This window comes from Natrix helvetica (genome assembly GCF_964273705.1).
Source record: "Natrix helvetica genome assembly, chromosome: 3".
NCBI classification, from domain to species: domain Eukaryota; kingdom Metazoa; phylum Chordata; class Lepidosauria; order Squamata; family Natricidae; genus Natrix; species Natrix helvetica.
Window position 1 is genome coordinate 163,936,436 of NC_138549.1, and position 12,750 is coordinate 163,949,185.

At 43.8% G+C, this 12,750-nt stretch overlaps 1 protein-coding gene across 1 annotated transcript in view; it reads left to right on the plus strand.

Annotated features, from left to right (window-relative positions):
- LOC309390106 (cadherin-like protein 26) overlaps nt 1–12,750 on the plus strand; it is a gene marked incomplete at both ends in the record, with an annotated part of 68,947 nt that overhangs the window by 15,378 nt on the left and 40,819 nt on the right. The window contains 6 exons of the mRNA XM_081949186.1: nt 1,866–2,013; nt 3,996–4,162; nt 6,221–6,349; nt 8,143–8,328; nt 9,151–9,407; nt 10,193–10,326. Coding sequence (XP_081805312.1) covers nt 1,866–2,013; nt 3,996–4,162; nt 6,221–6,349; nt 8,143–8,328; nt 9,151–9,407; nt 10,193–10,326 — 1,021 coding nt within the window. The remainder of the gene's footprint in view (nt 1–1,865; nt 2,014–3,995; nt 4,163–6,220; nt 6,350–8,142; nt 8,329–9,150; nt 9,408–10,192; nt 10,327–12,750) is intronic.

Consider the following 12,750-nt stretch of genomic DNA (forward strand, 5'->3'; position numbering starts at 1 on the left):
TCATACCCATAATGCAGTGATGGGCTCATACCCATAACTCTGTGATGGGCCCAACCCTCTGGAATGACCTCCCCCCCGATATCAGAACCACCACCGACTTCCGCTCCTTTCGACAAAAACTGAAGACTCACCTGTTCCGTTTAGCCGGCCTGGCCCATTTATAGTTTTATTCTACCTCCTGGCAGATATATTAATTGGGTATTTTTAGGGTTATTTAAATATTGTTTTTTAACTACTTTGCTTCAGATATGTACAGTTTCTTATTGCCTCCTCTTTTGTGTTTGTATTTTCTATTTATTGATGTGTTTTTATCCGACTGTACACCGCCCCGAGTCCCTTTGGGGAGAGGGGGCGGTATAAAAATCTAAATAAAAGTAAAGTAAAAGCAGTGCGCCGGATCCCTATGCATGCACGCATGACCCCCAGGGCTCTCCCCATGCATGCACGCGACACTCTGTGCTCCATTTTGGGCCTAGCATGTTAGGGTGTGAATTCTGCCCTGAATTATCGAAGTGTGGACCGTGGAATTTCCTTGAAGCATACTTTTGAAATAAGCGAAAATAAACCCGAGGCATGATCTAATAAAAAACATTTTAATATAAAAGAAAGTAAAAATACAAACTTGCTAACTAAATTAATCATATCTTGGCAGAGCTCTGTGCCTACCTCCCTTGGCAGGCGAACAAAAGATCAGAAGTGAAAGTTAAGAAAGAATGTGTGACCTGCGCAGTAAATCACTGCAGATAAGAGACAGTTCATTCTACTGTATAATTCAGAATGCAGGTACAGCTGGCAAACCAAAAATAAACGCAGTGACATAGCAGGCCTCCCAGAAGCCTCCTGAAACCAAATATGGGGTGAGTGGGAGTGCCACATCCCCTGTGCATGCGCGCACATCTCCCCCATGCGCAGCAGAGACCCCAAAATCAGCTTGCCGGTGGGAGGTGCATGGTGGAGCTGAGCTTGGTGATGGCTTGTATGCCTGCAGAGAGGGCTCTGCATGCCACCTGTGGCACATCATGGTGCTAGACTAGATTATAGAAGAGAATATTTACATAGGAACATAGAAAGCTGGTATTAGTAAAAGTTCAAGTGGTCCATCAAATTTGCCCTTTGAGATTTTTAATTTTTTTATTTAAATTTTATTTGTTAATGTCTGTCAGCTTTAACTTTTAACTTTTATTTAATTTCTATACCGCACCCTCTCCCAGAAGGGACTCGGGGCGGTGTTGGACATGTGTTTATCCCAATCGTATTTAAACTCAATTACTGATGATTGAGCCACTACCTCCGCTGGAGGTTGGTTCCACACCTCCACTATTTTTTTTTCCTGTAAAGTAATACTTCCTCACCTTACTTTTGAATTTGCCTCATGTCACCCCAAGTTATTCTTTTCACTAGGCTAGACATACCCAATTCCTGAAACTGTTTTAGCCTCCAGCTCCCTAATCACCCTTGTTGCTTTTCACTGAACCCTTTTTTTCTTTAATTACTTATTCTTACAAGTATTATAGCTTAACACAGTGTTTCTCAACCTTGGAAGTCCTGTGGACTTCAACTCCCAAAATTCCCCAGCCAGCTGGCTGGGGGATTCTGGGAGTTGAAGTCCACAGGACTTAAAGTCGCCAAGGTTGAGAAACACTGGCTTAACATATCTCGAGGCCTAGCACAGTTTTTAAGAACCCTGAAAATCTCTTTCACAACAGAATTCATCCCCACTTGACAAAATCTGGAGATTAACATGGATTAAGGACTCTCCTAGCTGTAATATTAAGCAGGATTTCCAGTGATCAAATCTTACTTAATGTCATTTTGCTTTGTCTTAAAATTGAAACTGATTTCCTCATTGGTTATCTTTTGTTCAGATCACTTTTGATGTTCTTAACAGAACTAATAATAAAATGCTAGCAAAGTCCTTGAATGTCGTCATTCAGATTCAGGATATAAATGACAATGCGCCTCAGTTTTCCCAACGGGAATTCAATATCATCATCAAAGGAAATTACCACAAAGGTGAGTAGTCTTTAAAATCTGGGCAACATCAGATAGGATTGCACCTGGTTGATTCCTGCCCTTTTTTCTTCTCTCTTTTTCTTGCCAGTTAACTAAAAAAAGAGATCTATTCCTAAGGTAAAAGTAAAGGTTCCCCTTGCACATATGTGCTAGTCATTCCCGACTCTAGGGGGCGGTGCTCATCTCCGTTGAGCCACAGAGACAGTGCTATCCAAAGATGTCTCTGTGGTCATGTGGCCGGCATGACTAAACACTGAAGGCGTACGGTACACTGTTACCTTCCCACCAAAGGTGGTTCCTATTTTTCTACTTGCATTTTTACATGTTTTTGAACTGCTAGGTTGGCAGAAGCTGGGACACATAATGAGAGCTCAGTCCGTTATGCGGTGCTAGGGATTTGAACCGCCAGACTGCTGACTTTTCTGATTGACAAACTCAGCATCTTAGCCACTGAGTCACCATTCCTACATAGAGATTAAGTAAACATTTCTCTTCTAATTACATTGTGTGCATTTTTATAGGGAGCTAATAGGGTTTTTCCTCCCAAGGTTTTCAATCATTTTCAATTTCTGGGATTTTTCACTGTCAAAGTAAATTTAAAGTCCCTTCTGCTGAATTCTATATTTCTTCCTATTTTTTTCCAGCTACAAATGAAAGAATAAGGCACAATTTGTACTGAAATCCACATGGAAAATATCTATTGAATGCATTATTTGGATGCTCACTTCAAGGTGCATCTAATTTCTTTCCTAATTTAACAAGGGGGCATAACTAAGTTCCCTTCCACAATCAACTATGAGTTTGTTTTGGTACTGGAACTGAAATAATTACCGATATACTCTCAGTTTATCAACCCTGCATAACAGACTAACCCCTCTGATAGCCAAATAGCCAACCAATAACAATGCATTACTCAATGTTCAATATAGTGATGTTTCTAAAAGAATTATTAATGGTATTGTAAGGATTGTAATTTACCATCTTCTGTTATTGTACTTAATTTTCATACACATCCTTTTTTACATACTAATGAATGTTTTCATTTTAGACTTTATTACTTGGATACTTGATACTTTATTTGCATATGTTAAATGTTGGCATTTTCATGTAATAATCCCTATTTATTTGCATGCCTTCAAATCAGTGTTTACTCCTGGAGACTGCCTGGACTAGTCCTTACAGTTTTCTTGGCCAGGTTTTTTGCAAGTAGTGGTGCCATTGTCTGCTTCACGTGGCTGAGAGAGGGGAACTGACCCAAGACCACCCAGCTGGCTTTGTGCCTAAGGTGGGACTAGAACTCACAGTCTCCCAGTTTCTATCCTGATGCCTTCACCACTATATCAAACCAGTTCTCTTATGTTCTATATCAGTGATGGTGAACCTTTTTGGCACCAAGGGCTCAAACCGGAAGGTGTGTGCATGCTCACCGGAGCACCAGAAACCCAAAGTCCAGCTGGCTGGTGTGCACATCGCTGGTGCGCATGTGCATGCCAGCCAGCTGGTCTTTGGGTTTCCGACACGCTGGCACGTGCATGCTGGCTTTTTGGCCATTTCTGGGCTGTTTTCAGGCCTCTTTTGGGCCATTTGGGGGCCATTTTCAGGCCCAGAAAACAGCCTCAATGGGACCCAGAAAACAGCCTGAAAATGGCCTGTTTTTTGGCAGTTTTGGGGGCCATTTTCAGGCCATTTTCAAGCGCTCGAGCATCCACGAAGACCAGCTGGCAACAGCGTGCGTGCCCACAGAGAGGGCTCTGCGTGCCACCCCTGGCACCCATGCCATAGGTTTGCTATCATGGGTCTATATGAAGTCAAAATCTAAGACTAGATTTTCCTTTAGGTGGCAAAATTCATGCGGTGCCAGAAATCCTCCGTGTCATATAGGTTATACCTTAGTAATGGACATGTACGAAAACATTTTCTTTCCATAGACTCCGATTAAATGTATGATATTGCTCTAATGTGCTCCAATTTTTCTATTGTAGGTGAAAACTTTTACAGAATGACAGCTTTTGACTCAGACCAAAAAGGCACTGCAAATTCCGAAGTGGTATATTCTCTGATTTCGCAGACACCTCGACTAACGTTGCCTCTCTTCATTATTGATTCCTTTAGTGGCTATATGAGCATTACACAATGCTTGGATTATGAGGTATTGACCTTAGAAACAAAAATTGTCCTTAGAAATAAAGTTATAATTAGTTGCATGAGTTCTGTGTCTTGGCATGCATATGCTCCAGTAAAACTATCCAAGAAAATTTGATAGTTGACATTGTCTTTGAGTCTAACCTCTAACATTAAACCACCATCTTAAGGTAAATGCTTATCTTCGTTCTTTTGAGTGTGGTGGATGAACAATTTAATGAAATGGTAAGTTAAAGGATAGAAATTGTATTTGATGCCAGACAATGGGCTAAATTTATTTTTTAGCGAGTCTAAAGAGACCGGAGATCCATTTTCTCCTAGCTAACACAGCATGAGTAGTGAGATGGAAGGATGAAATAAGAGGTCAAAACCAAAATTTGGCACATACATCTTGCAGAATAAGTGACTAGAAATGTGTATACATTTTTTTTTGTAATGAACTTACAAAATTATACACAATAATACCGCAATAATGCAACGGAATCACTTCATTTTTTCCCAATAAAATGCCTCTCCAGCTAAATTTTAACTTGTGACTTTAGAATATTAATACAGATACAGGACATAAAAAGTGAATGCATGAAATACATACTTAGAATCAAAGTGATGCTTAGCTGTTTGAAGGAACAGGGACTATATGTATCCCCAAGATCCTTTTTCAAGAGGCAACTGGACTTTCTGGGGGTTTTTCTTTGAAGACATTTCACTTCTCATCCAAGAAGCTTCTTCAGCTCTGACTGGATGGTGGGGAATGGAAGGATTTATACACCTTGCAGACACCTTTGCATTCTTTTAGCAAGTCGCTGAGGCCACCTGGAGGCTTATCTGTGGCTATGGAGCCTTCTTGGAACTCTTGAAAGGACTGTGTTGTAAACTGGAGCTAGATCCCAATCTATCTCCCCCTCTGTTAAGAGAAGGCGGTTCAATTTCGACATAGAGGGCCTCTTTGACACCTCTTTCAAACCAGCTGGTTCTTTCAACAGTTCCAAGAAGGCTCCACACCCATTTGCACCACTCAGGTGACCCTGAGGACACAGGTAAACCTCCAGGTGACCTTCATGACTCGCTAAAAGGATGCAAATGACCCAGCTGTCTGCAAGGAGTATAAATCCTTCTATTCCCCACCATCCAGTCAGAGCTGAAGAAGCTTCTTGGATGAGAAGTGAAACGTCAAATCCCAGAAAGTCCAGTTGCCTCTTGAAAAAGCACCTTTGGGACAAACATGACATGGATGACTGAGAATCTCCATTGACAGAGACAGTGTGTATTAAACTCAACTATCTCATGCAGTCCACTTAATTGTATTCTTACATCTTGCCACTGTTTGGAGGACTACATTTTTAGATGGGGATAACCACATCCATCTTGTAATTTTGTTTAATATTTTTTTTGTTACAAATTTTAAAATTCTTTTACAAACAAAGTGTTGTCTGGGTCCCCCCCCCTCTTTTCACATTCTCTCTTATACATAATTTGTTTTACATCACATTACCATTCCAATTTCAGCCCATTATTTTCTTCCCATGTTTCCATCTTACATTTTTCTTAACATGTAGACAGTATCATTTTTCACCCTTTCAGAAAAAATAGAACAAACTTACCCTTTCATTTTTCATTTGTTATTCTAATTTCTATAGGTAGCATATATATCATCACATTCAATTTTACTATAACAAGCATTTTACTTAGTTGGTTATCCACAATTAATATTGTTATTTTTTAAAAAACTATATATATATATCATTAGCAGTATTAACATATTTCATTTTCTACTAATATACATCTCTTCTTTCTCTTCCTACTTTCCTAGCCATTTTCTCTTAACTCTTGCTCTCTTTGATTTTCCATTTTTCATCAATTTTCTGTTTGTCCTTCTATCCCCTACTCTTAATTTCCCCTTTCCCCCTTTTATATGTATTATATCTTTTCTTCAGAATTTTCCCTACATGTATACATATAAAAGGAATCTTCTAACTTTGTAAAAGTCCCAAAGAATAATGGTAAGGTCACATTTATTTTGATTTTTTTTTAAAAGACACTGTTTTAAAATTTTATTGTCTTTAAGGCCAATAGGAATTTCACAGTGCTGATCAGGGCTTCAGATCGTGGATCCCCACCCATGTCATCAACTGCAAGAGTCAATATTGCTGTGGAAGATTCGAACTACAATTTGCCCGTATTCACCCAAAAATATGTAAGATGTTTAAGATAACTACTAACAGTGTGAGAGAATGTATGCTGGACCCAGCCACAAAGAGTACAACCATCTTCCTTTAACTCACATTTTCAAGCTCACAGAACAGGATTTATATTGCCTGGTTTCCTTCTGATGGGATTCCTTTTGTGATGAAAAAAAGGACCTGCATTTTTTTGAGAGGCTGCTAAAATGCAATTTTAGAAGGGACCTTATAGGTCAGCGATGGCGAACCTTTTTTGGCTCGCGTGCCACAAGTGGGGGGAGCGCAGGGGGGGGTCGTGTGCGGGCGTGCTGCACCCATAATGCAATGTGCGACCTCCCCCAGTGCGCATGCGCACACAACGAGCGACCCCCCCATTTTTACATGCTTTTTTCGCCCTCCCCAGGCTCCAGAGGCTTTATACGAGCCTGGGGAGGGAGAAAACAGCCTCCCCCGCCCCCCGGGGGGTCATTTTAAGCATTCCGAAGGCTTCAGGGAAGCCTCCAGACGGTCCCTGAAGCCTCTGGAGGCCCTCTGGGAGGGTGGGGGAGGCTCTTTTCGCCCTCCCCAGGCTCCTTTAAAGCCTCTGGAGCCTGGGGAGGGCGAAAAATGGCTTTTAAAAAGGTGAACTCAGCTGACAGGGCAGCGCCTTACGTGTCCTGACAAATGGCTCCGCATGCCACCTGTGGCACACATGCCATAGGTTCGCCATCACTCTTATAGGTCATCTAGTCCAACCCCCCGCTGAAGCAGGAGACCCTACACAAGCGATGGCGAACCTTTTTGGGCTCGCGTGCCATAAGCAGGGGGAGCGCAGGGGGTTCGTGCGTGGGTGTACTGCACCATAATGCAATGCGCAACCCCCCCAGCGCACATGACAGGCACTCCCCCCTCCCATTTTTTGCATGCTTTTTTCACCCTCCCTAGGCTCCAGAAGCTTTATAGGAGCCTGGGAAGGGCGAAAACAGCCTCCCCCCGCACCCCTGGAGGCCCTCTGGAGGCTTTAGGAGCTTCCCTGAAGTCTCCGGAGCGCAAAAAAGCATCCCTACTGGCAAACCGGAAGTTCGGGAATGGACTTCCGGTTTGCTCGTGGGGCTGGTTTAAGCCCTCTGGAGCCTTCAGGGGCCTTCCAGAGGTTTCCCCGAAGGCTCCGGAGGACTAAAAACAGCCCTACGAGCAAACCGGAAGTGACTTTCTCCAGTCCTGGAGTCTGGAGAAGACTGATGAGGCAGAGAGGGGGGTCAGAGCCGTATGCCAGTTACAAGCTGCCTTCAGAGGCAGACATCTGTGAGGCAGGCAAATAGCTAGAGCCAGTTTTCACTGTGTGCATGCACAGTTGCCAGACGAAGGGAACAGCTAAAGAACAGGGGTCGAGTTGGGAGTAAGGCCACAGGTGGACAATGAATGGCCCCTCCGAGAGGGAATAAAAGAGGAGCGAAAGGGGAGTGGAGTTTGCAGGAGACAATTAGTTCACTTAATCGGTTTGTGACTCTCTGAGACTCCTTGCCAAGTTTTCCAGATATCGGCCTGTCAGCTCTCCAAGCCAGATAAGGTCTGTGACCGTAAATCCTCCCTCGAAAGACTTTGCTGGATGTGAATGAGCGGAATTCGCAGTAAATTAATAAAAGGTGTTTTTGTCGGGACAAGAAGTTTGTTTCATGCTCTTGGGAAGCCTCGGTCAGAACACCATGTACTTTCTGCCTGCATAACCCAACTTAGCCTTTTGTCTCTTCGTCATGCTACTGCAAGGCAGACACAATGCCAGAAATTATCTTTGACGTGTCACAGAACTCTTTCTGTGTCTTCCAAGTATCATGCAGATGTCCCAGAAGGCACATCCGAAAGCAACATCCTTCGCCTCAAAGTGGAAGACAAAGATAGTCCTTATACACGTGCTTGGAGAACCAAGTATTCCATAAGAACAGGAAACGAAAGAGGAAACTTTGATGTTTTTACGGATTCTACAACTAATGAAGGCGTGTTACGTGTTGCCAAGGTAAGGCAGGCTGACAAAGATAGAGATAAGATTTCTAGAATAATTTCATTGGCTACACCAGTGATGGCTAACCTTGTTTGGCTTGGGTGCCAAAAGCATGCGTGCCCACACCCATAATTCTATCCCCCAGGTGCCCCCGCCAGGCCTGTGCGACCCCTGCTCCCCTGCTCCCCATGCATGAGCTCATGACGCCCTCTGCCACACCCCCTGCACACATGTGCATGACCCCCCCCCCCTGCCCTCCTGAATCCTAGGGAGGGCGAAAGCGACCTCCTGCGCCCCCCCCTCCCCGGACACTCTCCAGAAGCTGGAAATGGCCTGTTTCCAAACTTCCAGTAGGCCCCTCTCCAGGTTTCAGAGGCTTTCCTAAAGCCTGGGGAGGGCGAAAATGGCCTCTCCCGGCCCTCCGGAGGCCCTTCAAAGGCTGAAAATCAGCTGTCCGGAGCATGCATGCATGCTGCAGCTGACCTAAGCAATGGCTCACGTGCCCTCAGAGATGGCTCCATGTGCCACCTGTGGCACGCGTACCATAGGTTCACAACCATGGGGCTATACTGACTATGGAGGATGGGAGCTTCAATGCCAATTCTCTAAAGCAGGGGTCTCCAACCTTGGCAACTTTAAGCCTGGGGGACTTCAACTTCCAGAATTCCCAAACCAACTGGCTGGAGAATTCTGACTTGAGGAATTCTCGGAGTTGAAGTCCTCCACGCTTAAAGTTGCCAAAGTTGGAGACCCCTGCTCTAGAAGGCATCAGATTTGGGAAGAAGCTAGAAGAAACCAGAATATATTAATGGAAACTTTTGTGGTTTTTTTTTTCAGCCTTTGGTGTATGGTAGCCTTTCCGTGAGGAGACTTGTCATTGTTGTGGAGAATGAATTGCCCTTCTTTTTATGCAAAGGAGGCCTTCAGCCACCATTTTCTGAAGCCTCCGTGGACATTAATATCACCAATCGAAACTATGCCCCTCAATTCATTCCTCCAGTTCTTCATTTCAAATATCAAGAAGGGGTCTGGGCCGGTACTACACTTGTGAAATATACAGCTCACGATTCAGGCACAGCACAAGATAAAATCAGGTAAGTGCTTATGGTGGGTGTTCCTTTGTGAATGTAATTTGAGGATTGTTGCTTCCTTACATGTCTTACTTATGTTGGAAGAAATATCCATCGGGGTCAGTTGCAAGCCGGGAGAAAGGCATTGGAGACAAAATGAAGGCTGGAGGCTGATTGGGAAGGGGGGCCATTTATAGATTAAGCAGAACCACCAAGCACGTGTGATTCTGGGCAGCTGACCACATGGAGTTGAGAGTGAGGGGGATTTATACCTTCTCCTGGGCTTTGCACTTGAGCTTCCTGTTCCTGTGCAAGAGCATGTATTCTATTGGCTGTTGTCAGACTCCTGTGGTGCCATGTACAAATCCTAAGGATTTGTCTGAGCTACTTTTGGTTGAAGTTTGAGATGGTGCAATGAAGTTAAGCCAACATGGTATTTTTTAAGATGTATATAAAACTGTAGTCTGAGAAACACTGGCCATAATGCTTTATTTCCAGTCGGATATGGTCTACATAACTACATAACTATGAGCCGCGGTGGTGCAGTGGTTAGAATGCAGTACTACAGGCTACTCCTGTTGATCACTGGCTGCCAGCAGTTTGGCAGTTCGGTTTTCACCAGCTCAAGGTTGACCCATCCTTCCATCCTTCCGAGATTGGTAAAATGAGGACCTAGATTGTTTGGGGAGATATGCTGACTCTGTAAACCGCTTAGAGAGGGCTGTAAAGCACTGTGAAGTGGTATATAAGTCTAAGTGCTATTGCTATAAAGTTTATCATTCATGTTTAAAACATTTGCTTTTTTTAAGATACAAAATTGGGTTCGATCCAAGTGGTTGGTTAACAATCAGTGAATATTATGGAATTGTGAAAATAGCAAAAACTCTTGGTAAAGAATATCTATTAATGAATAAAACCATTCTGATTCAGGCCATTGATGATGGTAAGTTCCTCTTTTCTTTTCTTTTTTTCAGTCTGTGAGTTCTTGAGTATGGACAAGGTCATGGCTCAGCAAACTTTCAAAGTCATCCCTATCTAATGTACTTTCAGAATTGGTTCTCTCTGTGTGTGATGTAGGAGTTGGAGAGTTTCTTTTTCAGGCATGAACTTTTCTAGTCGTGGTGCAAGGATTGATATGTTCTTTAGGGTCTGTGAAGCAAGACAGCATGGAGCACATGGCTGGATTTCCAGAGATGACAGAAGTTACATCCTGTGCTCTGAGATGCCTTGTGAACATGTTTAGCTGCAAGATTTAATGACCCTATAGAAGAAAATATGAACAAATTGATCAGGAATTGAGATCTCCATCATTGGCAAAATGTCAGGGTTCCAAGTAACACCCCCAACAAAAGAAGACTCCAAGGCTTGAGTTTACTCAAAGGTCCATTTTATTAGAGATGTCATGTTGGCACATCTGGGAAAATCCGAATCTGAAAGTTTCTGGGTTTTTCCCACCCAAATGAAGTCCCTGTCCAGCATCCACATGTCCATCACATGGTCCAATCAGGCATTGTCCAAAACAGAAGATGCCTCCCAGTCACACCATCGCAGCTGCAGGGCAAGGTGGCCTTGACTCTCTGAGAAAAGAATGTTATTTTGACTATATGTCACCCATAGTCTGCATAATCCCCCCTGCCATTTTCCCACAGTAAAAAATATGGCAGGCCTGAAGGCCCAAATGTAAAAGATGGCTTCCAGGTCAGGTACAAAGCTAGTTGTGCTGTTGAGGTTTTCATCCAGTGTCTGGAAGCTATGAGCATCTGTAGGGAGAACAATTTTCTTCAACAAAATGAGTAGCTGTGGGATATTACACCCTGGTCAAAGGAGCTACCCAATTTGAGAATCCTGTTTAAAGAGGTGGGCTTTGTCAGACATCTGTCTTGTGCATCAGTTGGACCTGTTTCTAAATCAGGAGGCTCTGCTTGCACTCACTCATTGCTTAGTTGCAACCCCATCGGATTGCAGCAATGCATTCTACCTGGGGATGCCCTTAAAATACATTGGGAGACTTCAACTGGTCTAAAATGCACAGTTCTGAGCACAGCGTGGTTTGTGTATACCAGTGGTCCCCAACCTTCGCAGTTTGGCAACCCAGTGGAGAAGGATGGGGGAGGGGGAGAAGGGACCTGGGCCATTCAAGTGGTGGGCTGGCACACACATGCATGCATGCGCAACTCAACTTGCGCAAGTTGAACTGTGTGCACATGTGCAGGCATGCCAGCCTGCTACTCATGCAAGTTGAGCTGTGCGCATGTGCGCAAGCCCACCGTTCACATGCCCGGTTGCAAATAGTCTGGCGTCCAGTAGTGGGCCACAGCCTGGGGTTGGGGACCCCTGGTGTATACTATACTGGTGTTGTACACAGTGTCACCAGCTCTCAATCTGCTTCCAGGTGCAATTCAAAGTGCTGGTTATCACCTTTGAAGTCCTTTATGGTAGAGAGCCGTGTTATATTCCTCTCTTCAAGGTTTTGCTGTCCCCACCAGATCTGACAGGGCAACATCCTGGCATATCTGGTGGGACATAGGAGATATGCCATCTTTGTCATGGCATCCACCCTATCTAAAAAGCTACCACCAAGTTACAAAAGACCCTGAAGCTCTACTGGAAGGCTGTGAAGTCCTGGATCCCACCCTTGGCTAGGCTTGGCTGGGCTGGAATACTGGCTTATCCCAGTATAGGTGTGATTTCTGTTGTGAGCCTATTAAAAGGTGCCTTGGTTATAACATTATTATTTTAATTGCTCTTGTATTTTGTTGATAGACATTTTGTGTATGTGTCTGTGCGCATCAGTGGTGGGATTCAATTTTTTTTACTACCGGTTCTGTGGGTGTGGCTTGGTGGGCGTGGCTTGGTGGGTGTGGCAGGGGAAGGATACTGTAAAATCTCCATTCCCTCCCCACTCCAGGGGGAGGTTACTGCAAAATCCGCATCCCCTCCCGATCAGCTGGGACTCAGGAGGCAGAGAATAGATGGGGGTGGGGCCAGTCAGAGGCGGTATTTACCGGTTCTCCAAACTACTCAAAATTTCCGCTACTGCTTCTCCAGAACTGGTCAGAATCTGCTGAAAACTATCTCTGTTGTGCATGGAAGATTGTTGGCAGTTCAGGGTGATGTTGTGTATGTAAGATAGGTGGCCGTGCATATTTCAAAAAATACCTAAAATGAAATCCATCATTAAATTCTGGAGCACATTGTGTTTTTTCAGATCATTTGTTCCAGTCTGTTATGTGAGGTTGTTGTGTGTACGGCCAGGAAAAAAAAACTATTTGATTTAGTTGGATTGATATTTATTTCATTAATTGAAATACAATGAATGCAATTCATCTTCATAATTCAACTGTTCCCTTCTTTTATGATATTGCCA